Below are 25,680 nucleotides of genomic sequence, written 5' to 3'. Positions count from 1 at the left end.
TGTGTCCCTGCCAGGCTGCGGGAGCCCCAGGAACTCGCTGCAGAGCAGCAGCGTGTCCCTGCCTGACCTCCTCCTCCTCCTTTTCCTCTTCCTCCTCCTCCCCCTCCTCCCCCATCCCCAGCTCTCCCAGAGCAGTGGAGGGCTGGGACTCTTTGGGGCACTTGGTGGTTGCTTGGGGAGCATCACTGGGGAGTGCCCATGGGGCTCCCTGCTCCGGCTGCCCCTCGGCTCCCCGCTGCTGCTGCCGTTGGAGTTCGCTGCCGTGGGGTCTCCTGTTGAATTCCCTGGGGTCTCTCAGGGGGTGGAAGTGACCACGGGAAAATGGGGTTTTCTTTGGCCCCAGATCTCCCTGCTTGCACTGGGGTGCCTCCAGCCTGGGCTGCTCCCCCTGGCCCCGTTCCCAGCCCCTCTCTCCCCATGCCCACGTGGCGCTGGCAGGGGCCGGATGCCGGCACGGAGCCCCCGCGCTGCCGGGGCGGCAGGAGCCAGTGCCAGCCTGTTGCATGAGAGCTGGGATATTTTTAGCTCTCTGATGTGCCCATCGTGGCTCCAGCGCAGGCTCAGCCAGGGCTCCGTCTCCCCCGATGAGCTGGGGGATGCCCTGGTACCACGGCCTCAGCCAGGGGTGATCTAGGAGCGGGAGATGTTGGTTGAGGATGGATCAGGGCGTCCCCGTGCCGTGCCAAGCGCTCGGCATCCCCAACACATGGCTGGGCGGAGGGGAGCGGGGATTTGGGTGGTGGTTTTGGAATCAACCTCTGCCGTGACATCCATGCCTGTGCCCACCTCCTGAATGTCCCCTGCTGTCCCCAGGGCTGGCCCCGTGCCCCTACTGCCCCGGGCACAGGCTGCCCTGGCTGAGCGGCGCCGACACGCGCGCGGCAGCCTCGGCCTCTGAAGAGCCGTGCTCCGGTCTCACTTAATAAGGCCACCGCGTGCATTATTTTATTAATGAGGTATTAAAAAGCTATTCCCGGCGATGCTCTGCACGCCCGGCGTGGTGTCCAAGAAATACGTGCTCGTGCGGGGATGGCTCACCCTGTGCCCGGCTCTCAGGGCAGGTGGGGGGACACCAGCACTGTTGGGGTGCCTGTGCACCCCCAGCACATCGCCCCGAGCTGCCCCCTGTCCCCGTGGTGCTCCGGGGCTCCAGAAATAGCTCCAAGGGCTTTTATAGCACTGTCTGTGCAGAAGCTGTTTGGTGGCTCCTTGCCCAGGTTGTGCTTGGCAGGCTCTGGTGGGCAAGCCTAGGGCAGGGGGTCTGTGGGGGTGGGAGCTGGGTCTCTGCTCTGGTGGATTTGGGGTGAAGTCTCCAGCCCATGCTGCACAGTCCCCAGCCCAGGGACTCCTTGGCACAGCCTGGGAGATGGATCAAGGGTCTCCCACGGCTGTCCCTGGCCTGTAAGGTGGCAGCTGGGGACGTGGACCAGCTGGGGCCATGGAGTAGCTGGGATGCTGCTCCCACACCCCACAGTGGCTGGGTTTGGTGCAGGGTGCTGACCCCCCAGACCAGCTCCCCACTCCCCGGCACAGCAGGGAGCCCACAGCAGCCATGCCTCTTGCTAAGCCCATGTCTGTCTGTCTGTCTCCCCTCAGGGCAAATGCCATAGGATGACCGCTGCTGGTCCCCTCTTACTGGCTGTGATATCGTCTCTCCTGTGGCTCACGCGGGGCTTCGACCCGGCTCCCAGCGCCTGCTCCGCTCTGGCCTCCGGCGTCCTCTACGGCTCCTTCTCCCTCAAGGACCTCTTCCCCACCATCTCCTCCGGCTGCTCCTGGACCCTGGAGAACCCCGACCCCACCAAGTACTCGCTCTACCTCCGCTTCAACCGGGAGGAGCAGGTCTGCACCCACTTCTCTCCCATGGTGCTGCCACTCGACCACTACCTGGCCAACTACACGTGCGACCCCCGGGGCGAGGCCGCCAGCCCCCCGCCCTCCCGCCAGCGGCCCGAGGAGGAGGAGGAGGAGGAGGAGGAGGAGGACGCCGAGCTGGAGCTGTGCGAGGACGCGGGGCCCTTCACCTTCCTCCACTTCGACAAGAACTTTGTGCAGCTGTGCCTGGCGGCCGAGCCCGAGGCGGCCCCTCGCCTGCTGGCCCCCCAGGCCCTGGAGTTCCGCTTCGTGGAGGTGCTGCTCATCAACAACAACAACTCCAGCCAGTTCACCTGCAGCGTGCTGTGCCGCTGGCTCGAGGAGTGCCTGCAGGCGCCCGGCGCCCGCCGCTGCGGCTTCACCCACGCCGGCTGCAGCTGCCAGGCCGAGACCCCGCCGGCGCCGCGGCGCAACGGCACCCGGCACGCGGCCAGAGCGCCCACCCCGCCGCCCGCCGACCCCGACTGCTGCCCCACCGACCTGCATTCTGCGAATGCCAACGACCTCGACCTGCCCGAGGTGCCACACGGTGAGTGGGGGTCAAGGAGGAGCCCCGGGGGTGGAGCCCCTGCTCCAGGGCTGCTGTGCGTGGAGCAGGGTCGTGGAATGGGGGAATTCTGCCCATGCATGTTCCCTGGGGCAAGAGAGCACCAGTCAGGCACGGGGCACGGAGCAGGGAAGCCGTGCAGTGGGTGAATCCTGCCCATGCACGCTCCACGGGGCAGGGGGGTGTCAGTCGGGCACAGGGAATTTGTGCAGTGGATGAATCCTACTTGTACACACTCCCTGGGGCTGGAGGGTGTCCGTGGGGCACTGCATGGGGAGCAGGGAAGCCGTGCAGTGGGTGAATGCTGCCTGAGCACACTCCTGGGGCTGGATGGTGCAGACTGGGTGCTGGGCATGGAGCAGGGAAGTCTGCAATGGATGAATCCTCGTTAACCCTCCATGGGGATGGAGGAAACCCTACATGCATGGAGCAGGGAAGCCATTGCATGGAGCAGGGAAGCTGTGCAATGGATGAATCCTGCCTGTCAACACTCTCCAAGGCTGGAGGGTTAGAGTTGGGCACGTGCATGGAGCATGGACACCGTGCAATGGATGAATCCTGTGCCCCGCCCCAGCTCCATGGGCACCTCTCCAGAGCAATGCCCAGGCTCAGCAGAGCTGCAGCTTGTTTTTCCCTTGCCATGGTCCCACCGACCCCTGGTGCCACTTGCCACCATGGTGACCCCGGGTGATGCCACGGCTGCTCTGGCACAGCCCGTGTGTCTCCGTGGCCTCGCTTGGCGCCTTCCCGGCACAGGGCTGCGAGCCCGGAGCGGGAGCTGACCCGCTCTGCTTTGGTGGAGACGTGGAAAACAATTTGCAGGTAAAATGACCCTTTCCCCGTGGCAAATTACCCTTGACTGCTGCAGCCCGGGCGCTTGTTATTCCAGGCAGGATGTCGTGGCACGGCGGCCGGGCTATTAACCAGGCGGAATGAGGCCATTTGCTCGTTACGGGATTGTGGGAACGTCGGGTGAGGATAAAGCAGCTGCGCTCACCCATGTGCTGGGCACCGGGATCGGGCTGCCCAGGGCAGGGGCCGTCTCTCCTGGGTGCTCCCCATGCCCACGGTGCCAAGCCCGGGGGGGTGATGCGGGGATTTTGGGACACATCTGGCCAGATGTTTCCACACAGCTGCCCCGGGGTGATGCGCGGGCAGGAGCAATCCCCGACTGGGCTGCGTGGGGTCTTTATCTGGCAGATTAGGTGGCGGGGCTGGGCTGTGGGTGTACATATAATTTCATTGGGCTTTAGCATTTATTTCAGGAGCTAAATGTCATTACGGGCAGATCCCCCGACTAAATCCCCGGTCCGTTACAGCTGCAGGGCTCTAAATCGCCTCATCCCGAGGGGAGCTGCTTGAGCTGATTTCATTTTATAGGTTTTTCCCTTTTTTTCCCCCCTTTGAACGCAACTCCACATGGATGACTAAGAGCTCAGTGCTGGGTTCAGGTGCCATCCCCAAGGTCAGGCTACCCCTTTAACCAGGGACTGCCTGGGGAGCAGCGGGATGCAGGATGGGATGGAGCAGCTGGATGCTTCTCCAGGGGGTTTGGCACATCCCCACGGGCGGTTTGGTGGGGTTGGTCACGCCGGAGAGGGGGGGGTCCCTGCAGACCTGGCAGGGCACCACATGCCGCCTGTCCAGCTGCGACAGCAGCAGCGCAAACTCCCACTCCTCCTCCAAATTACGTTTGACATTCAATTAAGGGCTGGAGCGCCCGGAGGTTCGATGTTATTGCGGTGCCGGAGCCGCAGGGGTGACGCTCTGCCTCGGCCGCCCCTCGTGCCACGGCCGCTGCCACCGTCCCCCCCGGGCGCCCGCCGGCGTCACCGAGGGGCCGGAGCACAGAGCGCCCTTCATGCGGCGAGGGGGTCCCACCTGGCGTCCCCCCGGGGGGGAGAATGGCCGCCTTTCAGGGGGCCGGTGGCAGGCAGGGCCGGGGGGCTGAATGGCGCCTGTGAGCCGAGGCTTGGCGGGCGCCCAGCGCTGATCTCACCGGTTCTGCTCCGCCGCAGCGACGTGGGGGGCTGGCGCCCGCCCAGACCCTCCCCACGGCGCTGGCCCCGGGGTCCCCGGCCCCCGCGTCATCCCCGGCGGGGAGCGGCTCTCCCGTAGGCGAGGGGGGGATGTGGTTTGAGGCACGTGGGTGGAAGGAATGGATGGATGGGTGTGGGAATGGGGATGGAGCTTCGGGCGTGCTCAGCCACTCGACTCTGGGGCTGCAGGCCCTGGGAGGGTGTACCCCCACCAGAGAACCCCAAAGGGTGACCCCTCTCTCTGGGGGTCTTTGGACGGGGTACGCTCCCCCAGGACCTGCCACATCGAGGCCAAGCAGTTCCAAGTTTTGGGTTCCTAACCCATCACCCTTCAGAAACCAACCCCAGGGAGGTGATGCTGGGACAAGGACACAGCTGGCCTTGGGATTCATCCCGAGGTCCCTGAAAGGACAGCCCTGCCCTTGCACCCAGCAGCTGTGCCCTGGTGTGGGGTGCTGGGCACCCCCGGGACAGGGGTGCCGGGGTGAGCCGCAGCCTCCCTGCGGTGACAGCCGAGGATTTAGTGCTCTCTGAAGGAAATTGAATTTGGTGTCTCTGTTGAACACAGCCAGGGAGAACGCTCTCGTATATCCTCGGGATTTATGGTTCTCCTGGGGCGCTCGCCGTGCCGGGTGTAATTCTGCCGTGTCGCTCCTGGGGGTGGGCGGCCCCATGGGGAGCTCAGACAGACCCCCCTGGGCATCCCCTCAGCCTCTCCAGGTCTCCCTGTGTCTCTCATGCCATTGGGAACCCCAAGCCACAGGGCAGGATGTCCCCAGGGAGGATCCGAGTGTCCCTGGCTGTGCTGGTGGTGCCGGTGAGGAGCCTCGCAGGGTTACCATTGGTTAAGGCAACACTCGGTAAATTTGGGTCTGTTTTTACAGCACAATCAGTGTCACAGTAGCCTGTGCTCCCTGCTGGGGCTGGGCTGTCCCCGTCCTGTGTTCCACCCTTGTGCCTGGAGTATGGCTGGGGGCTCCCTGCCAGTGCCAAGTGTCCCCATGTCACCTCCTCTCTATCCCCTGGGGACGTTGCCACGCTTGGCTGGCAGTGCCAGGCAGCTCAGTGAGGCACTTGTGCCATACCTGGCTGCTCTCCTGCCTGTCACAGCAGCGGGGTGTTTTTGGGGGTCGTATCATCGATGGTGCCCAGGGGATCCCCTGCTGTATCCCACAGCACATCCGCTGGCAGCAGCGGCTGTGCCGTGCCTGGAGTGAATCTGTGGGAACTCACCAGCATCCTGCACCCGGGTTTGGGGACAAGGGACCCCGCTGGAGGACAGGAGGTGGCCTGGGGGCTGTGGGGGAGGCCAGGGAAGGCGTCCCCCTGTGCCTGCAGCCGCGTCCCCCGCCGAGCCCTCCACATGCCAGTTAATTTCACGCCAAGTGCTCTTGATGGATCACTTGTTATTTTTGGTGAGCCGAGCCATAAATTTGTGCCACCTCACTGCAGCAAGCTGATAAGTGGGGATGGGAGAGCACCTCTGCCTGGCACGGCGGGGGTACAGGCACCCCGACTGCACCAGGGCTGTGCCACTCGGGGCTGTGCTCCAGCTGCAGCCCCTGCGACGGGGGTGACGCTTCTGGGGGAGCCGTGACACGTGCTTGGGGGTTCTGTGAACGTGCTCAGCTGTGCTCAACCATCTCTTGCCCTCAGGGATGCCATGCAGTGCTCAGCGTGGGGCCAGGCGTCCCTGTGTCCTCCTGCAGTGTCCCTTGACCCGGAGTGGCCTGTCCCCATCCCTGTCCCCTGCCCACTCTCACTGGAGCACTTCCCTCTTCCAGGCAATGCGGTCGAGGAGAACCAGAAGGTGAAGACCCAGTGGCCACGGTCAGCAGATGAACCAGGTGTCTACATGGCCCAGACAGGTACCAGCACTGCCCCAGCGTGGGGACGGGCAGGGGGCACTGGTGACACTGGGCTCAGGTGCCCGGGCAGGGGTGATGGAGATGGAGCAGCTCCCTTTAACTTCCTGCCCACGGACTGACTTAATTTGCTCCATTTATAAATTTTTTCCCTTTGCACCTTCCTCTGAGGGTTGTAAAGCAAACAAAAATCCATTAATTGTTTCGTTCAAATGTGTTTATTTGGCAAATCCATCTGGGTGGTTTGAGTGTGCTGCTCCCCCCTCCTCAGCCCCCCTGATTTATGGTCAGAGGGCCCGGAGGTGAGTGGGGAGATGGATGGGCCCCGGCTCTGCTCCGTGTGCCTGGCATGCAGATCTCCTTCTGGGTGCTCACGGGGGTCCTGCCCCCCCTGGGAGCTCCTGGGCAGAGCATGGGTTGACCCCAGTGGTGACTCAGTCCAGGCTTGGGGTCCCCGTGTGACACAGAGCAGCCACAGCACGTTGTCACCACCGTGGGCGACACGGAGCCTGCGTCCTGCCTGTCTGCAGGACAAATGGTCCCCTTTGGAGCCCTCCTCCATATATCCCTGTTTAATTTAAACGGATGGGCTCTGCTGTTGGCCTGTCCAAGAGCCTCAGAGACATCATCAACCTTAATAAGAGCTGGTTGTTGTAAATGTCAATGTGTGATGGGGTGGGGAGGGGGAGCCGTGGCGGGCTGCCCACTCTGCCTGCCCTGCCTGCGCTGCCTGTGCTGCCCACGTTGCCAGCCCTGCCCTTGCTGTCTGCACTGCCAGCGCTGCCTGTGCTGCCTGCCCTGCCCGCCCTGCCTGCACCACCTGGGGTGGATGCTCTCCCTCACACAGGGTGTGATCCCACGCCCCAGTCCCATCTGCAGGCGCAGCTGGTGCTGTGCCCAGAGGGCAGGGCGGGCTCCTTCACCCCGCTGACATCCTCAGTGTCACCCCTGTCACCCACAGCACCTCCTCCTTATCCCTGCGCTCCCCAGCGCTGCCCAACCTCCTTCCCCGTGCCCCCCCCGGGGGGTTCTCAGTCTTCCTGTCTCCCTCCCGCAGGGGACCCGGCGGCGGAGGAGTGGTCTCAGTGGAGCGTGTGCTCTCTGACGTGCGGGCAGGGCTCCCAGGTGCGGACGCGCTCCTGCGTGTCCTCCCCGTACGGGACGCTGTGCTCCGGGCTGCTCCGGGAGACGCGCGCCTGCAACAACACCGCCACCTGCCCAGGTACGGGGGGCACGGCGGGCACCGGGGGGGCTCCGCCGCCGCCTCGGGGTGCCCAGAGGGGATGTTGTGTTGCTGGAGCGTCTCCGGGGCTCTCGGAGGTGTGGGGTGGGTGAGGAGGGCGGCTCGGCGCGGTCGCGGCGCCCACCCCGTGCTGGGCTGCTCGGAGCTCTGCTGGCGTCCCTCCATCCTCCAGCCTTCCTGCCTGCTCTTGGGAGGCGTCTGGAATGGGTGCCCTGCACCCTTGTGCCTTGTCACTGGTGCTGCTGCCGTGGATTTGCCTTTGGAGCAGGTTGGCTGGTGGCCTCTCTCTGCCCTCCCTCCTGGCTAACTCAGGGCTTTCCCCTGGATGTCCCCGAGGTTTTGTGCTGGGGAGAAAGGAAAGGCTGGAGCCTGCGCCTGGGGGACTCGAGGTCTGGCCTGGTCTGCTGGGGGGTCCCCATTTGCGTGGGGCAGGAGGGGGCTGAGCTGCTCCGTGCATCGAGGCAGGTCACAGGCAGGACGCTGAGGGTCTCATGTTGGTCCGTGGTGGTGTCTGTGCGTCTCGTGTGGGATGTTGGGAACCTGAGGGATCTCAGGGCGCCGCAGTGGCAGCGGCAGCCAGACTGCCCTGACCAAACCTGGGATGTTTCAAGAGATCTGCATCCCCAACACACCCAGTGCCCAGTTCCCCTCCATCCCAGGGAGTGCAGCCCTGTCCCGGCATCAGAAGTCACGGAAGAGCATCCTTTAGGATGCTCCTGTGCCACACTGGTCCCTGCTCCTTTCCCGGGTCTGCTCAGCTCCCGTAGGTGCAAGGGGCAGGTCGTGCTCGGTGTGTTGAACGTGGTTTGGGGTGAGCCGGGCTGTGCGTGGGCAGGGGGGACGTGTGCTGCTGGTGCCAGGACCCTGGAAAGGAAGCTGGAGCAGGACAGGGAGTGGCAGCAGCACCGCTGCCAGCTCAGGGACTTGAGGTGATGACAGGAGAGGCGGTGCCAGGGACCGTGCCCGACTGCACCACGGGGCACGAGGGGTCTGCCATGGCCAGGACCCCTCTGTGGCAGGAGGCAGAGGGGGAGGCTGGAGCCCGGCAGAGGTGGTGCTGTGCTGTGTTGCAGTTCCCAGTGCGTGGCAGGAGTGGTCCCCGTGGAGCCTGTGCTCGGTGACCTGCGGGCGAGGGGCCAGGACCAGGACGCGGCCGTGCGTGGCCTGGCGGCGCGGAGGGAAGGCCTGCGAGGGCCCCGAGCTGCAGGCCAAGCCCTGCTATATCGCGATCTGCCCGGGTCAGTACCTCCCTCCCTCTCCCCAAGCTCCTTCTTCCCACTGGGAATGCCAGGACATGGCACCGGCCGAGCGCCAGGGCTGCGCTCCCGGCATGGGGCTGCGGTGCTGCGAGGGATGGGTGGCACCGCCGTGGGGAGCTGGGACAGCCCAGGGGCTCAGGGATGCTGTGGCAGGGGATGCACCCTCCTGTCCCTGCTGGAAATCCGGGGGGAGAGATGGCACCGTCAGCTGTACCAGGGTCTCAAGCCCCTGGCACGGGCAGGGGTCCAGCCTGGGGGCCGTGGAGGAGCCGGCTCCTTCCCTGCCTATCTGCTGTGAGTGGCACAGCACTGGCACCGTGGCGGCACAGGGACATTTTTGGGGCACTGGGAAACGGCGAAGGGGGTTGGCTGCGGGGTCTGTTTGTGCGTGAGTGGTAACACCACCCACCCCTTCCTCCCGTGTGCCAGGAGTGGCCGTGTTGGTGGCCATGGGGTTTGTGTGGTGATGGTCAGGGGTGCCACGTCAGGGCCAGCATCCCCGTGGGGACCCCACGTGTGGTGCAGGGAGGCCAGCAGGTAGTTCGGAGCAGGAAGGAGCGCGGGAGCTGAGGGGGAGTGCAAGGGGCATCTCCTCTGCAACAGCTCCATCGGGGTCATGCCATACATGGCTCGTGGCTTTAGCCACAGCAGCCCCATGGAGATACTGCTGGTGTTCATGGGCTTGGCAGGGAACAATGCCAGGGATGCTGGGTTTGGTGGAGAGCGGTGCCAGGAATGCTGGGTTTGGTGGAGAGCGATGCCAGGAATGCTGGGTTTGGTGGAGAGCGATGCCAGGAATGCTGGGTTTGGCAGGAGTGACGCTGGGGCTGCTGGGTCTGGCAGGAGTGATGCCAGGGGTGCTGTGTTAGGTGGGAGCAGTGCCAGGCTCCCCGGTGTGAGCGTGGCCGTGGTGGTGAAGCCAGCCTGGGGGTTCAGCCCCAGTGACAGTCCCCCAGCGTGGGGCAGGATTCAGCGCCGGCTGAGCTCGGCTTGGGGCGAGCCGGCACATCCGTAGGTTGGACCCGTTGCACGGAGATCCCGGTGTGCATCCCGGTGGCCGCCGGCCAGTGGGAGCTGACGCCGCCGCCCTCCTTGTCCCCGCAGTGGAAGGGCAGTGGCTGGAATGGGGCGCCTGGAGCCGCTGCTCCGTCACCTGCGCCAACGGCACCCAGCAGCGCACGCGCAAGTGCAGCGTCTCGGCCCACGGCTGGGCCGAGTGCCGGGGGGCCCACGCCGACGCCCGGGAGTGCTCCAACCCCACCTGTCCCAGTAAGGCCCCGCGCGCTGAGGGGGGAGCGGGGGGATGGCCACGCCGGCACGGCGCGTCCGGGGCACGGCGCGTTCGGCACCCAGCGCGCGGCCCGGCCGTCCCGCCCTGCGGTGTCACCGCCGGTGACACGAGGGTGCCGCCAGCCCCCTCCGCTGCGGGGGAGCAGGAGCCAAGGGGCGATGCCAGGGAGCAGCAGCCGCCCCCCCTGTTGTGCTGGTCGCTCCCACCGGGCACGCCTCGGCTGAGGGTTTGTCCCCTGGTTGCGCCGGGGGACCCGTCGGTGCCGGGTGGCCGCGGGTCCTGCCGTGCTTTGGGCGGACAAGCACATGTGAGCTCTGGCGTGTGCACACGGGGCGGCTGGTGGGGCTGGGGACGGCTCTAGGGGTGGGGCAGGGGGGCAGGCAGGCCGAAGGATGGACCACAGGGTCCTCGTACAGTCCTTTGAACCCCTCCTTGTCTCGTGGGAGGGGGGGTGGCATCGGTGGCAGGCGCGAAGGGAGGTGGGCACGCCACGGGTGCCCGTGGATGCCGGCAGGGAACGGTGGGCATCTGCACCAGGATGCCAGTCTTGTCTGAAAGAGACTTAAATCGCTGATCCATGGATTTCATACCCTGTGGGGTTTCGATCCATGGTGCGTGCGGCAGCGTCGGAGGTGCCCTGTCCCCGTCCCCGCGGGTGCCGCTCGCCGTGCAGAGCTGGGTGTCCCACAGTGCCCCCATCCCCACAGCAGACAGCAAGTGGGGTCCCTGGAACCACTGGAGCCTCTGCTCCAAGACCTGTGACACCGGCTGGCAGCGCCGCTTCCGCATGTGCGAGGGCACGGGCGTGCAGGGCTACCCCTGCGAGGGCACCGGCGAGGAGGTGAAGCCCTGCAATGAGAAGAAGTGCCCAGGTATGGGGTACCCCACACCCCAGTGCCCATCACCCCCATGTCTGGGCTGCTCCTGACCCCCCCCCCTTCAATGCCCAGCCTACCACGAGATGTGCAAGGACGAGTACGTCATGCTGATGACCTGGAAGAAAACGGCTGCCGGGGAGATCATCTACAACAAATGCCCCCCCGATGCCACAGGTGAGGGGGGGGTGTGCCCCCAGACACTCCCACGCTGGTGCAGGGAGGGAGGTGGGGGGTGGCATTGGGGTCGAGCCACCTGGAGCAGAGCAGGTGGTTTGGGGTCCAGCATCCCCAAACCCCCCCAGCCTGGAGAAGGGCAGGGTGTGGGAGCTGACATCGGGTTTGAGCACCCCCAAACCCCAGAGGTGGTAGGTGGCATTAGGGTTGAGCTCTCCCAAGCCCCCCTGGCCCTGGAGCAGGACAGGGGGTGCCAGGAAGGTGGTTCCCATGCCAGCCCCAACCCCAAATCTCCCGTGCAGGGACTGCCAGCCGCCGGTGCCTGCTGAGCCCCCACGGGGTGGCCTACTGGGGTGTGCCCAGCTTCGCCCGCTGCATCTCCCATGAGTACCGATACTTGCATCTCTCAGTAGGTGCCCGCTCTGGCACGGACCCCTCTGCCCTCCCCTCCCTGTTCCCGGGGCTCTGCCCCATCCCTGGCATCCCAGCAGCTGCCTCCTTTCAACAGCTGGGCACTGTGTGGGGAAACTGAGGCAGGGGCTGGGGCGGGTCTCTCTCCTGTGTCCTTGGGAAATGGCTCTCGGGAGGGGAAGGGCCCCCCAGACCCCTGTGGAATCCCCCAGACCACCATGGGTTGGGAATAGGAACCCTGTCCTGGAGCTGGGGGGGACACCCTGGTCTGAGCTGTGTTCCCATGTCCTTAGAAAATGGCTCTTTGGATGAGAAGGATGCCCCCAGACTCCTGTGGATCCCTCACACCCCTGTGAACACTCCCAGACCCCCGTGGGCTTGGAATAGGGCTCCAACCCTAGAGCTGGAACAGGGACCACCATCCAAGTTACGCTCTCATGTCCTTGGGAAACGGCTTTTGGGATGGGAAGGCCACCCCCAGGCCCCTATAATGGCCCCAGACCCCCGTGGAACCCCCCAGACCCCCATGTCCCGCTGCTGCCCCAGTCAGTGCAATTATCAGTGTCCCCACTGCCTGGGCTTTGGGCATGAGGAGGGTCCTGGGGACACAGAGCGCTGCTGGGGTGAGTGACACAGGTGTCCCCACCCCGCCCAAGCTGCGGGAGCACCTGGCCAAGGGGCAGCGGGTGCTGGCAGGGGAGGGGATGTCGCAGGTGGTGCGGAGCCTCCTGGAGCTCATGGCCCGCAAGACCTACTACAGCGGGGACCTGCTCTTCTCCGTGGAGATCCTGCGCAACGTCACCGACACCTTCAAGAGGGCCACCTACACCCCGTCCTCCGAGGACGTGCAGGTAGCGGGCGGGGGGACAGCGAGGGGACGCGCCGGGGAGGCGGCGGCGCTCGGTCCCCGCAGCCCAGCCCCGCTGAGCCCCGTCCCCGCAGCGCTTCTTCCAGGTGGTGAGCTACATGGTGGACGCCGAGAACCGGGACAAGTGGGAGGATGCCCAGCAGGTGAGTGGCACGGGGGGCGGGCACAGCTGGGATGTCCCCACTGCCGGGATGTCCCCACAGCCGGGATGTCCCCACCACCCCGGCAGCTCTGGAGCTGTTCCACCTCCCGCAGGTCTCTCCTGGCTCTGTGCACCTGATGAAGGTGGTGGAGGACTTCATCCACCTGGTCGGGGACGCGCTGAAGGCTTTCCAGAGCTCCCTCATTGTCACGGACAACCTGGGTGAGCGGCGGGGTGGGCGCGGGGTCCCGGGGGGCTGCGGGGAGCCCGTGGTGACCCCGCTGTGCCCCGGCAGTGACCAGCATCCAGCGGGAGCCCGTCTCTGCCGTGTCCAGCGACATCAACTTCCCCATGAAGGGGCGGCGGGGCATGAAGGATTGGGCCCGCAGCTCCGAGGACAAGCTCTTCATCCCCAGGGAGGTGCTGAGCCTCGCCTCTGCCGGTGAGAGGGCACACGTGTGTGCACGTGTGTTAACGTGTGTGCAGGGGGCTGAGCCTGGGGCTGGGTGGGAGCGGGCACGGGTGTGAACACACATGTGGGAGTGCACATCTGGTGCCGTGCACGTGTGTGTGAGCGTGCACACCTGGGACAGGGCACGTGTGTGAATATGTGTGAGCCTGCACATGTGTGTGAACGTGCACATCTGGGAGTGGGCACAGGTGTGAACATGCACATCTGGGAGTGTGCATGTGTGTGTACACGTGTGAGCCTGCACGTGGGAGTGCCCATCTGGGAATGCTCACACGTGTGAACGTGCACATCTGGGAGCCTGTATGTGTGTACATATGTGTGAACATGTACATGGGAGTGCACATCTGGTGCTGTGCACGTGTGTTATGCATTTGTGGCACAGCACACATTCAGACACAGGTGTGGGGTGCATACCCAGGCGTGGCGTGCACGTGTGTGCAGGTGAACACGTGTGTGCTGGCATGTCTGGGGCTGTGCATGAGTGAGAGCACATCTGGACGGATGAGCACATCTGGGAGCCCACGTGTGTGAGCGTGTGGGTGGTGTGTCCGTGCGTGCCACGTGTGTGCTGGGGGGCCGTGTGTTCCTTCACACGCGTGTTGTCTCACACGTGTGGTGCTGAGCACACACATGTGGTGCTGAGCACACACGTGTTCCTCTCTCTGCAGAAGCGGACGAGTCGTCCCACTTTGTCATCGGGGCGGTGCTGTACCGCACGCTGGGGCTCATCCTGCCCCCCCCCAGGTGAGTGGGGCTGCCCGCTGTGTCCCCCGCTGTCCCCCCAGCTGTCACAGCCCGTGTCCCCCCTCCCCGCAGGGCCCCCCTGGCCGTCACCTCCAAGGTGCTGACGGTGACGGTGCGCCCGCCGACCAGGCCCACGGAGCCCCTCGTGCTGGTGGAGCTCTCCCACATCATCAACGTGAGTGTCCCCTCCCATGTCATCAACAAAAGGGTTCCCCTTTCCACATCAACCTGAGTGTCCCTGTCCCTCTTCATCCACGTGAGTGTCCCCTCCACGTCACCCGTCCCACGGCGTCATCATGAGTGTCCCCCTCCCACACCATCAGCGATGTGAGCGTTACCCTTCCTCATCGTCAGCCCTCCTTCGTCACCAGCATGAGTGTCCTTCGTCACCAGCATGAGTGTCCCTTTCCCCTCCCACGACATCAGTGTGAGTGTCACCCTCCTGTCCCATCACCGTGTCACCTCCCGGTCCCTCGTGGGTCCCGCCAGGCACTGAGAGCCGGGCAGGGGCCACCAGCTCCCAGCTCACGGCCACAACACTGGTCTCCGTGCCCACGGTGGGGATGTGCCAGTGCTGGGGCACCTGGGCAGGTCCCCAAGGGCCACGTCCCCTCGTGGGCTGGGGGTGAAGCGCTGACCTGTCCCTGTGTCCGCAGGGAACGTCCCACCCGCAGTGCGTCACCTGGGACTACTCGAGGACGTGAGTGAGGGACGGGGGGACAGGGACACTGGCTGGGTGGTGGGGCTGGGCCAGGGGCCTGGTGGGAGGGGTGGGGAGCAGGGATGGGAGCAGGGAGTGGGAGCAGGGAGAGGGAGCAGGGATGGGGAATAGGGATGGGGAGCAGGGATGGGAGCAGGGAGTGGGAGCAGGGATGGGGAATAGGGATGGGGAGCAGGGAGTGGGAGCAGGGAGAGGGAGCAGGGCTGGGGAATAGGGATGGGGAGCAGGGGAGGTCCCTTCCCACATCCAAGCACCACTGCCACGGGTGAGTTGAGCTCCCACGGGATCGATGTGGCCCCGGAGCCCAGGAATGCCCGTGCCAGCCTGCCAGATGTGATTTGTTAGCGCTGGCAGGAGCGAGGGAAAGTAGGGCATGGTGGGGGAGGGTCAGTGCTGCGGGAGGGGTGGGGGTGGCAGTGTCAGCCCCCCTGCCCAGGTACCCGCGGGTGCTCTGTGTTTCGGGGTCACTGGTTCCAGTACCCCCGTGCTGGTGGGGAGGTATTGGTTGTGATGGGTGTGGCAGGTCTCAGCCTGGCCCCGGGGATAGTCCCCAGCTGTCCCACAGACCCAGTTCCTGGTTTTCCTGCCCTGCTGGGAGCTGTGGCTGCTCTCCCTGTGCAGTGGGCAGTGTCACCGTGGGGCACCCCCTCCCTGCTCCCTCATGAGGGGTCCCTGTGGCAGGAGGGGTCCCTACAGCAGGAAGGATCACCGTGGCAGGAGGGGTCCTTGTGGCCAGAGCGTCCCCATGGAGGGAGGGTCCCCATGGAGGGAGGGTCCCTATAACCAGAGGGGTCACCACGGTGGAGGGATCCCCATGATGGGAGGGGTCCTCATAGACTGAGGGGTCCCCATGGAGGGAGGGAAGCATCACCCACCTGGGAGGGGACATGGGTGCCAGGGAGCTCCTGGGGCTGTCCCTGCCTGCCCCTCTCTACCCCCTCCATCCCCACCCCCCCTCCTCCCAGGCCTGGCCCCGCTCCATGGTTTGTCCCCCCCCCCCAGACCTGTGTGGGATGATTAAAACCCAAGCCTTTGTGTTGCACCACTCCCAGGAGGATCAGCCCAGGGCAGGTGGGGGCAGCGGGGCAGGGATGGCTTCACCCTCCTCCAGGGGTCTGGGGGGATCCCCTGGCAGTGCCCCCCTCACCTGCCCCCCCCCAGGAAGGGGCCAGCAAGGGGTTAACTCAGGAGAGTTTAACACGAGGGGCTGCGTGTGTTTGATTAGTTCAAATTGCTCTCCCTCGCTCTCCCCCATTAATCAGGGATGCTGGCTTGGGAAACTGGGACACGGAGAGCTGCCAAACCCTGGAGACCCTCCCGGCACACACCAAATGCCAGTGCCGCCAGCTCGCCACCTTCGCCATCCTCGCCCAGCTGCCCAGAGACCTGGTAGGGGACAGGGTGGGGACAGGGGATGGGGATGGGGGGTGATCCCCGGGCTGGGGGGCCTGGCTGAGGTGGGGGTCCTGAAGGAGGGTGGGGATGGGCAAGGAGCATTTCCTGCACCCTGCTAGGATGGGGTGGGCGCTGGAGGGTAGGGGGGTGTCTCCCACCAGCCCAGGGGAAGGGTCCCTGCACCCCCCAGCACCTTCCAGCACCCTGAGGGTGGGTCTGTGGGGGCAGGGGGCTGCCGTGCTTGATAGAGCACTGCTGAGAGCCAGCAGGGGAGGGGCAGCCCCAGCCCCTGGCATCCCCCCACCCCATTGCTATTCCACCCGCGTCCCCCGTCGGCATGGAGATGGGCGCGGGTCCCCGGGAAGGCGCCTTGGCTGTGCCACCGCTGTCACCGACCCCCTCTGGCACCCAGGGGTCCCCACTGGGGGGATGGAGGGCACAGCTGGGGGTAGGGAGCAGCCGAAGGGGGGTGGGTTGGGCTCAGCCACTCCCCCCCCGGTTCCCCCCCAGGCCATGGACCCCTCGGGCACCCCGTCGGTGCCACTGATGATCGGCTGTGCCGTGTCCTGCATGGCCCTGCTGACCCTGCTGGTGATCTACGCTGCCTTCTGGAGGTGACCCGGGGGCACCTGGGGACCTGGGGGGCACCTGGGGCTCGAGGCCGTGTGGGGAGGGGGCAGCACAGGGGGGGCACAGCGCCAGCAAAGGCTCGGCATCGGTGAGATTGAATGCAACGTGGTGGGAAGGGAATAACCCAGGTGGGAGAAGGTGCCCGGGCTGCCTGGCACTGTCCCTGCCCCAGAACAGCACCCACCCACCCATTGGCGGGGACAGGGGACAGGGACAGGGGACAGGCTGGCACCCCGGCCCCACGCTGGTCCTGCCACAGGTTCATCAAGTCTGAGCGCTCCATCATCCTGCTCAACTTCTGCGTCTCCATCCTGGCTTCCAACATCCTCATCCTCGTGGGCCAGTCCCAGATGCTCAGCAAGGTGGGTGCCACCCTCCTGCCACCCTCCCGGGGTCCCCAGGTGGGCACGGGGGCTGCCGTGGGATCCAAGGCCGGTCACCTCCTCCCTGCTGGCTCCCAGCAGCAGATTGGATTTGGATTAACTCGATCCTGGGATTAAATCCTCTGCGCTGGTGGCTTTGACACAAACCTCACCGGGCGTGGGGGTTTAACCGCCGCGGTGCCGGGCACGTGGCCGTGTCCCCCTGATGTCCCCGTGTCCCCACAGGGCGTGTGCACCATGACAGCCGCCTTCCTCCACTTCTTCTTCCTCTCGTCCTTCTGCTGGGTGCTGACGGAGGCCTGGCAGTCCTACCTGGCGGTGATCGGCCGGATCCGGACACGCCTGGTCAGGAAGCGCTTCCTGTGCTTGGGATGGGGTAAGAGCCTGGGATGGGGTGGTGGGAGGCACCACCCTGGTACCCCCCCAAGGTGCCAAGCTGAGGCACAGGGGAGGAAAGCAGACCCAGGAGTCTTGGCGAGGCACCCTCAGGCCACAGGGAGTGCCAGAAGGGCCCCATCGCTGTCCCCATCCCCGGGGGCTGGCACAGGGGTGATGCTGGGGGGGGACAGCAGTGTCACCCCCTGCAGCTCCAGCCTCGTGTCCCTTTTCCAGGGTTGCCAGCCCTCGTGGTCGCGGTCTCCGTCGGCTTCACACGGACCAAAGGCTACGGGACGGCGACCTAGTACGTGGGGACGGGGGCACACGGGGCTGGGCACGATGCCGGGAGCAGGGGGTGGGCACAGGGGTGGGCACAGGGGTGTCCCCTGACACGCCACGGTCCCCTGCAGCTGCTGGCTCTCGCTGGAGGGCGGTTTGCTCTATGCCTTCGTGGGACCCGCTGCCGTCATCGTGCTGGTGAGCTGCCCCCCGAGCCTCTTGGAGCCCCCCCAAAAACCCACCTGGGTGGGCGTGTGGCTGCTCGTGGAGGGCTCCGTGCCCGCCCTGACCCCGCGCCGCTCTCGCCCAAGGTGAACATGCTGGTTGGCATCATCGTGTTCAACAAGCTCATGTCCCGCGACGGCATTTCAGATAAGTCCAAAAAGCAGCGAGCTGGGTAAGTGCCCTGTGCCCCACGGGGGTGTCCCTGGGGCCTGTGCCCCCTCACCCTGCACCCTGCCCTGCCGCACCAGGGGCATGGCATGGGGGTCCTCCGGCAGCGGGCTGAGGACGGGGCAGACTTCATCACATCAGTGGGTGGTGGGGGCCAAGCCCGGGGCGCCCGCAGCCTGTTGTTGGGGGCAGCTGGAGGGGCAGCTGGGGGCAGCCACCCCCACGCTTTCCTTTGGGAATGGGGTCCGCACCCTGCAGACCCCCCTCCCTGCCCGCCCCACCCCCTGCCGCTTGGCCACCCCCTCATCATTAACAACTGCTGCCGCCCTCGACTAACCCGGCGCTCTCTCTCTCTCTCTCTCTCTCTCTCCCTCTCTCTCTCTCTCTTTCTCTTTTCCTTCTCCCATTCGCTTTTTGCCTGTGTCCGTCCATCCATCCATCCATCCGTCCATCCGTCCACCCCTCCCCGACCCCATCCCCGCCATCCTGCCTTGCTCTCCCCACCTCCCTCCCCGCCTTCCCCGCGCCTGCATCCCCCCCGCGTGGCCCGGTCCTGGCCGCGGGGGCGCCGGGGGTGGGGTGTGTGTGGTGGGCACAGCTCGGAGCCCCCCCCGTGCGGGAGCCTGCTGCTGAAATGCACCAAGTGCGGCGTGGTGTCCAGCGCGGCCATGACCTCCGCCACCGCCAGCAGTGCCATGTTAGTGCCCGCCACGCGCCCGCCGCATCCCCCCCACCCCACCCCGAGCACAGCCTGGGCACCCCACGGGGGTGGGCGGTGGGTTTGGTGGGTTTCGGGGCCAGGCTGTGCGCTCGGGGCGGCGCGGGCACGGGGCGCGCGCGTGTCCCATCCCGTCTGCATGGCATGGCTTCCGCAGGTCACGTCATCGCCGGGCTCGGGGCACGGGGGGGGCCTGTTCCCTTGGGAGCGGGGAGGGCATGAGGGGCACGGGCTCAGGAGTGTCCCCACGACCCCTCATCCTGGCACGTGAACCCCCCCGGGGGTGCTGGCTGGGATGTGCCCGCTGCCACCCTGGTCCCCATTCCCGGGGGTTTAGTGGCACTAGAGGCAGCCCTGCAGAATAAGAAAGAAATCCCCTTCCTGCTCTTCTGGTGGCTGTGGGACAGTGATGGTGGCCCCACTCACCCCCAGCCCCCTCGCTGTGGCTGCACTGCCTGTGTAGGGACAGGGACACGTGGTGATACCAGTGGCTCAGCCTGGGGGGCTGGAGCCCACAGGTCCCCTCAGCCCTCGGTGCCCTGAGCACCCAGCCGGTGCTGGCTCAGGGACACCGAGGAAGAGGGGACAGCTGGGTGGCACAGCCAGCCCCGGCCATGCTTGTGGGGCGCGGGGCAAAGCTCAGGGGGCTGCTGCGGGGCAGGGGGGGCAATGCTTGGTGGGGGCTGTCAGGGGGCAGCCCAGCCCGGCGGGCTCACCCCGGCCCCTCTCTCCCTGCCCCAGGGCATCGCTGTGGAGCTCCTGCGTGGTCCTGCCTCTGCTGGCGCTGACCTGGATGTCGGCCGTGCTCGCCATGACCGACCGGCGCTCCATCCTCTTCCAGGTCCTCTTCGCCGTCTTCAACTCCGTCCAGGGCTTCGTCATCATCACCGTGCACGGGTTCCTGCGCCGAGAGGTGGGGCGGCCCCGGAGGGGTGCCGGGGGACAGCCCTGGCCGCGGGGCCGTGACCGGCTCTGTCCCTGCAGGTCCAGGACGTGGTGAAGTGTCAGATGGGGGTGTGCAGGAGCGAGGAGAATGAAAACTCGCCTGACTCCTGCAAAAACGGGCAGGTGCAGATCCTGGTGAGTGCGGCTGTGCCGGCACCGGCAGGGCCATCACCCCGCTGGGGCAGGGACCCCTTGAGGCCCCACCGCTCCCTGTGCTGGCCAAGGTGCTTCATTTCCCCTTCTTTCTCCCTCTCTTTCTCTCCTCTCTCTCTCGCTCTTTCCCCTCTTTCTGTATTTTTATAGACAGATTTTGAAAAGGACGTTGACCTGGCGTGTCAGACAGGTGAGGTCTCCCCTGCACCCTGCACTGGGGACAGGGATGTCACCGTGCCACAGCTGGGAGGGACAGGCAGCATGTGCCAGGGGGTCACTCCTGCCTCCTTACCCTCCCCTGGGACCCCCGGAGCTGATGCTGACCCCCTCCCTGCCCACAGTGCTGTTCAAGGAGGTGAACACCTGCAACCCTGCCACCATCACGGGCACGTTGTCCCGCATCTCCCTGGACGGGGACGAAGACCCCAAGCTCAACACCACGTCGGAGGGTGGCCTGGGCTTCTCCAGCCTGCCAGGGAACATCCCTCCCACCAGCATCCTGGTCCAGGTCCCCAAGATGACGCCCAACGTGGTGGCGGGCTTGGGCGAGCTCGGCGACCCGCCGGCACAGCAGCTCAGCCTGGACGCGCCGGGTCCCGTCTACCTGTGCACGGAGAGCAGCCTGCGGCCCCTGGAATACGGCTGGATCCGGGCCCCTGAACCCCCCCGGGAGAGCGACTACATGATGCTGCCCCGCCGCACCGGCAGCCTCAAGCCCTTCCCGCGGGATGAGGGGACCCTCGGTCCCGGCGCCGACGAGGGGGTGCCCGGCGGGACGGGGCGCCCGGCGGCCGAAGGTGACACCTACCCTGGCTTCGTGGCAGTGGACCACGTCAACGTGAACTTGAACCAGCCCTACGGGACGGTGAAGGCTCCCTACGGCCTCCAGTTCAAGCAGCACCCCACCGTGCGGCAGATCCTGGCCTCGGAGCTGTCGGAGCGCAGCCGCACCATGCCCCGCACCGTCCCCGGCTCTGCCATGAAAGTGGGGTCCCTGGAGGTGAGCGGGGAGGCTGGCATGGCCCGTGGGCACGTGTGTGGGGAGGGACACGTGTGCAGGAGCACGTGTGCATGTGCATGAGTTACCCCTGTGCCCACCCTCGGAATCCCACCCTCGGCTCGGGGTCGTGCGGTGGGTGAGCTCCGTGTCCCCCTTGGCCGAGAGCGTCGTGTCCCCAAGCCGGTCATGGCTTGGGGCTGGCATGAGCCCCCCCACCTTGCTCCCCCTCATCCTGGACCTGCAAAGACCTTTCCCTTTTCTTCTCCGTCTCCTCTCCCTGCTCCTGCCTGTCCCCTGCCAGAGGAAGAGGTTGCGGTACTCTGACCTGGACTTTGAGGTAAGTCCCACCATGGCAACAGGGGTCACAGGGTCAGGTGCCATCAGAGGGGACTGAACCACCTTGTCCCCGCTCCCTTTGCCCCACTGGCAGCACCCAGGCTCAGAGGGGATTTATACCAGGCAGTAGTGAGCGTTGGCTCTCGACTAAAACACCAGTGCTGAGCGTGGAGTGGGCTCCTGCTCATCCAGGACACCCTGGGAAGGCAGGGCAGGGTGTCAGGAGAGGGACAGGGACGGGGGCTGTGCCAAGGGCTGCAGGGCTGTGCCGGTGGCCGCAGGCTCTGCTCTCCCCCCGCAGAAGGTGATGCACACACGGAAGCGCCACTCTGAGCTCTACCACGAGCTCAACCAGAAGTTCCACACGCTGGACAGGTACCGGGCTCCGTCTGCCGGCTCCTCCAAGGTGAGGTCCTGGGCGTCCCGTCCTGCCCTGGTCTGCCCCTCTGCAACCCTTCACCTTCTCCTCTTGCATGGGCTGGGGCATCCCAGGGAGGGTGGGGGGGGACCGGCCCTCCAGGAATGATGCAGGAGCTGAGCTCTGTGGGATTTTCCGCAGCGAGAAAAGCGGTGGAGCGTCTCGTCGGGCGGCGGGGAGAAGAGCACGGCCAACGTAAGTGCCTGGGCCCCCTCTGGGGGGTCACCCCACCCCATCCTGGACAGGGCCAGAGGGTGGAGCGGGTGGCTGTGCACATCCCCAGCTGCTTCCCACGGCTCCCCCTGGCCCCGCAGGACGTGACCAGCCCCGAGGAGCAGCGGCCGCAGGCCCCGGCCGCGCCGCCCAAGCCATGGAGCACGTTCAAGGCGATGACACTGGGCGCCCTGCCCAGCGCCCAGCGGGACCGGCTGGAGCTGTGCCGGGCAGACTGGGAGAGCCCCTGCGCCGGCCTGGACGCGGCCGACGGCGACTTCCAGACGGAGGTGTGAGCCCCGCGCCCATCGCCGCCGCCCCCGGCCCGCGCGGGGCTGCAACGAGCCGAGAACGCTGGGTTTGCTCCGTCCTCCTCGGCGGCCGGGGGGGTCCCTGCCTGGCCGGAGCCGTGTCCCCCCCGGGCAGAGCCCGCGCTCCCCCCGGCGCAGCCGCCTCCCGCCCGTCCTCGCGCGGTTCCTCCTCCCGCCACCCCCCGGACGCGGGTGCGGAGGGGACCCGCGCACCCCCCCGTGCTCACCCACGATCACGCCTGCACCCCCCCGGGGCAGGACCGGCCGTCGAGGCCCTTCAGACCTTCGTTCTTTTCTACCGGGATGTTTCTTCACGCCGTGCACCGTGTGCACGCGAGCGGCCGCCCCCCACCCTCCCCCAGGACCCCCCGTTTCCCCGGGGCCGTCCCCTCCCAGCCCTCCCCACCGTCCCCACCCCACGGGGCAGGTGCTGTCGTTGTTGGAAATAAAAGTTCACTCTCTGTGGTGCCATGGGGCCGCGGCCGTCGCCTCGTGCTTCGTGTCGGGGTCTGGCCGGGGAGGGAGTGGCTGTCGCCCCGTGGGGTCCCCCGGCCTGCCTGCACCCCCCTGGCCCCCTCCCTGCCTGCAGGATCCCACCAGCCAGGGCTGATCCCGTGCCCAGGCACTGCCGTGCAAATGAGCCTCTTATCACAGGAGCCGGGAGCACTTAATTACACGGTAATTAATCTGTGAGCAAATTAGGAACTTCGGAGGCAATGGCCGTGCAGAGGCGCGTCAGGTGGGCTGCCTGGCACTGCTGGAGCATCCTGGCATCCGGAGCAGGAGTCTCCAGGGATGGGTGCTGGGGCAGCAGGAGCGTCAGGAATGCCAGGCTCCAGAGCAGGAGCTGTGTTGGGATAACAGTGCTGGAGGAGAGGACTTCCCTGCCTTGTGGCTCTCAGCACATCAGGGACTAGAGATTTGGGCTGAGCGATCCATGGAGTGGATCAGGTGCCCGGGCAGCTCGGCTGGGCTGTGGCACTGAGGCCCTGCTGCCGTGGTGTGCCATAAGGTGCCAGGGAGGGGTGCGTGGCTGCGGTGACATTGGGAAGCAGGTCCTGGTCTTGGCTGTTGCTTCTGTCTGGGAAAGGCCACCTGAGCTTCCCGAGGGCTTCGAAGAGGACAGGCTTGGCACAGCCAAAGGAGGCTGCCCACTTTGGGCTGGTGGCCAGTGCCCAGTTCAGATGGTGTGTCCCTGTGGCCAGGCCAGGAGATGCTGCTCCCAGTCCCACCCGTGCTGGGACACTGGGGCAGGATGTGGCCCTCGGACAGGGGCTGCTTTGGGGCTCAGCTGTGGCTCCCAGCCCTGTGGAGGGCGTGGGGTGAGGGTGATGCCGTGGGTCAGGGGCACTGTTCCCTCGTGGGGCTGTTCTCCCTCTGGTTTGCCACTAATGGCAGCCACATCCTCTCGCTCTGGTTTCTGGGAGCCACCACGCTCTGGGATCCCCCCGCCCCCTGCTTTGGGGGATCCAGGGCCTGCTCCAGCTCCCCTCCTCTCCTTCCCAGCCAAACACAGCCGCAAGAGGCGGCGTCAGGGTTTCCTGGGGCATCTGTTGGCAATTAGCAGCTCTTATTACTCATGGAGACGCCATATGTGGTGAGGGAACAGAGGCCGGGAGAGAGGCACAGGCTCGTGGTGTGTCCCAGCACGGGGGACACGGGGACAGCCCCCAGTCCTGCGGGTCTGGGCATTGATGGGGGATACTGGGGGGAATCAGAGCAGGATGGAGAGCTCTGGAGCCATTTTCCGTCTGCAGCTTCCATCTGAGCCAGGCTGTGTGTCCCCAGTGCCAAAAATGTGCAGTTTGGGGGGCGGAAACGATGGAGAAGGAGCTCTGGGGCTGTGCAGCCGCGGGGGCAGGGTGGGACAGGAGCTCTCTGGCGCTTCACCCTTCACTTTTTGGGAAGGAAATCCCTCCAAAAGAGGCAAAACTGCAGTTTTAGCGCCGCAGAAACAAACGGCCCTGTGAAGAAGCTGGAAAGAATTCCCGCAGGCGCTTTCTTTCCTGACTGGAACTGGGAAGGGGAGGGGGGTGCGGCTGGATTGGTGCAGAAATTAATGCTGAACCGCTGAAATCCTCACCGCAGGAATTCCCTCCTCTGCCTTGTCCGGGCCGGCAGCCACCCGGGGTCCGGCCGGCGTCACCCCAACGCTCAGCCCCCGGATTTGGGGGGGCCTTTCGGGGGCTGAGCTCAGCCTGGGAAGCGGGGGAGCCCCACGGTAACACCAGCGCCGCGGCTGCCGCGTGACGCTCGGGGTCGGAGGCAGATTGTCTCCAGCCCGAAAATTGTCGGGCTCTGCTCCGGCTCGTGTTTCTTGGCAGCCAGCGCGGCAGTTTCTTGGAAGCGCAGCGTGCCTCTGCTTTTTCCATGCTGGGCTGGTGGGCAGGGGCTGCAGGATCCTGCCTTCCATCCCCCAGCTCGGCACGGCTCCAAGGGATGCCGGCGCAGAGTGCTGGGGAGGCGGGATCCAGCCTCTTTCCCTCTGGAGATGCCGATCCCGTGCGCTGGAACAGCCATGGGAAGCGGGAGCTGCACGGAGCAGTTTTCCACGCTGCTGCCACCCCCTGTGCTTTTTGGGGCTTTTGAGGTGCCTTCGTGCCACTGGGCTGGGGACGACCAACCCAGGGAAGCAGCCTGGGAAATGAGGGAAACTGAGGCACGGGATGGGCAGCGGGAGGGATGGGTGTGACCCCCCCAAATTCATTCACAGCTGACTTGAGGGTTCTGGAAGCTGCTGGTCATGTAAGGGGTCTGGCTGGAGAAGAAGGGACAAGGCTGCCCTCCATCCTTGCTCTGCCGTGGGGCGAGATGTGGCTTTGGGGTGGGTTGTGGGGCCAGTTTTGGGGCCATACCCCCCGCCCACAAGACATACAAACCCCACTAGTGCTCCTGCACCGGGTTCGTTGCTGCTGGGTGGCCCCAAACAAGGAACAGCTCGAGGTGAATAATCATCAAAAAAACAGGAATTATAAAAGTTTCGTTGTATTTTGTTCCCACTTGCTTTAATTACCCTTAATTACCTCAGTAGGCATCTCAGAGGAGCGTCGAGTGCTCTGTCACCACGTCTGGGGCTGGCGGGTGAGTGACTGGCAGAGTGGAGCTGCTGGGTTTGCCCACGACAGCTTATTTACTGTCTCTGACTAAACAGCAGTTGTTAATTAGCTCCTTTATGGAGATACATGCGTCCCTCACGCGTTTGTAAAGCTGCAGCCTAAATAGATTCATCACAATTTGGGAGGAAAGCAGCTGAGCCAGGGCCCGGTGCCATGCTGGGCATCACTGGGAGCAGGGATGCAGGGATAGGGGTGCCAGTGGATGCTTGGAGTCCCCCAGACCCAAACTTTGCATGAGGTGGGCTTGTTCCCTGCCTCCTCCCTGCCTGTGGGGGATCGGGGTGCCCTGGCACGTGTGAGCAGGGGATGATGGAGCAGAGCTGGGCAGCCAGGCCCTGGGGCAGTGTTCCAGGCTGGCACGTCCCAGCGGCGCAGAGCTGGGAGCTGGGATGGGTGCCGAATCCCTGCAGGGCTTGGCGAGGCTCTGGGAAGTCAGCAGCTCTGCCGCTGGGGACTTGGGAGCAGCACAGTGCCAGCGGGAGG

The 25,680-nt window shown here is 65.7% G+C and overlaps 1 protein-coding gene across 6 annotated transcripts in view; it reads left to right on the top strand.

The window, feature by feature from the left end:
* The window catches only part of ADGRB2 (adhesion G protein-coupled receptor B2), a 28,114-nt gene extending 5,564 nt beyond the window's left edge, over positions 1–22,550 (top strand). Inside the window, exons 2-32 of one of the 6 annotated variants that reach the window (XM_064635407.1) lie at positions 1,597–2,404; positions 6,246–6,329; positions 7,384–7,548; positions 8,643–8,807; positions 9,933–10,097; positions 10,827–10,991; positions 11,070–11,171; positions 11,474–11,580; positions 12,239–12,433; positions 12,525–12,593; positions 12,706–12,814; positions 12,888–13,034; positions 13,733–13,808; positions 13,881–13,983; positions 14,465–14,508; positions 15,792–15,918; positions 16,435–16,538; positions 16,814–16,916; positions 17,163–17,313; positions 17,550–17,619; positions 17,726–17,792; positions 17,906–17,991; positions 18,586–18,684; positions 19,447–19,618; positions 19,690–19,785; positions 19,954–19,993; positions 20,145–20,803; positions 21,105–21,140; positions 21,441–21,545; positions 21,699–21,752; positions 21,872–22,550. In XM_064635407.1, the coding sequence (XP_064491477.1) occupies positions 1,612–2,404; positions 6,246–6,329; positions 7,384–7,548; positions 8,643–8,807; positions 9,933–10,097; positions 10,827–10,991; positions 11,070–11,171; positions 11,474–11,580; positions 12,239–12,433; positions 12,525–12,593; positions 12,706–12,814; positions 12,888–13,034; positions 13,733–13,808; positions 13,881–13,983; positions 14,465–14,508; positions 15,792–15,918; positions 16,435–16,538; positions 16,814–16,916; positions 17,163–17,313; positions 17,550–17,619; positions 17,726–17,792; positions 17,906–17,991; positions 18,586–18,684; positions 19,447–19,618; positions 19,690–19,785; positions 19,954–19,993; positions 20,145–20,803; positions 21,105–21,140; positions 21,441–21,545; positions 21,699–21,752; positions 21,872–22,066 (4,653 nt within the window). In that variant the 5' untranslated portion in view covers positions 1,597–1,611 and the 3' untranslated portion in view covers positions 22,067–22,550. The remainder of the gene's footprint in view (positions 1–1,596; positions 2,405–6,245; positions 6,330–7,383; positions 7,549–8,642; positions 8,808–9,932; positions 10,098–10,826; positions 10,992–11,069; positions 11,172–11,473; positions 11,581–12,238; positions 12,434–12,524; positions 12,594–12,705; positions 12,815–12,887; positions 13,035–13,732; positions 13,809–13,880; positions 13,984–14,464; positions 14,509–15,791; positions 15,919–16,434; positions 16,539–16,813; positions 16,917–17,162; positions 17,314–17,549; positions 17,620–17,725; positions 17,793–17,905; positions 17,992–18,585; positions 18,685–19,446; positions 19,619–19,689; positions 19,786–19,953; positions 19,994–20,144; positions 20,804–21,104; positions 21,141–21,440; positions 21,546–21,698; positions 21,753–21,871) is intronic. The other 5 variants (XM_064635408.1, XM_064635410.1, XM_064635409.1 and 2 more) reach the window with 5 other exon arrangements.
* Positions 22,551–25,680: the final 3,130 nt, after the last annotated feature.

This window comes from Pseudopipra pipra, chromosome 24 (assembly GCF_036250125.1).
Source record: "Pseudopipra pipra isolate bDixPip1 chromosome 24, bDixPip1.hap1, whole genome shotgun sequence".
Taxonomy (NCBI): Eukaryota; Metazoa; Chordata; class Aves; order Passeriformes; family Pipridae; genus Pseudopipra; species Pseudopipra pipra.
The sequence above is the reverse complement of the archived record's forward strand: the minus strand, read 5'-3'. Positions and strand labels throughout refer to the sequence as shown.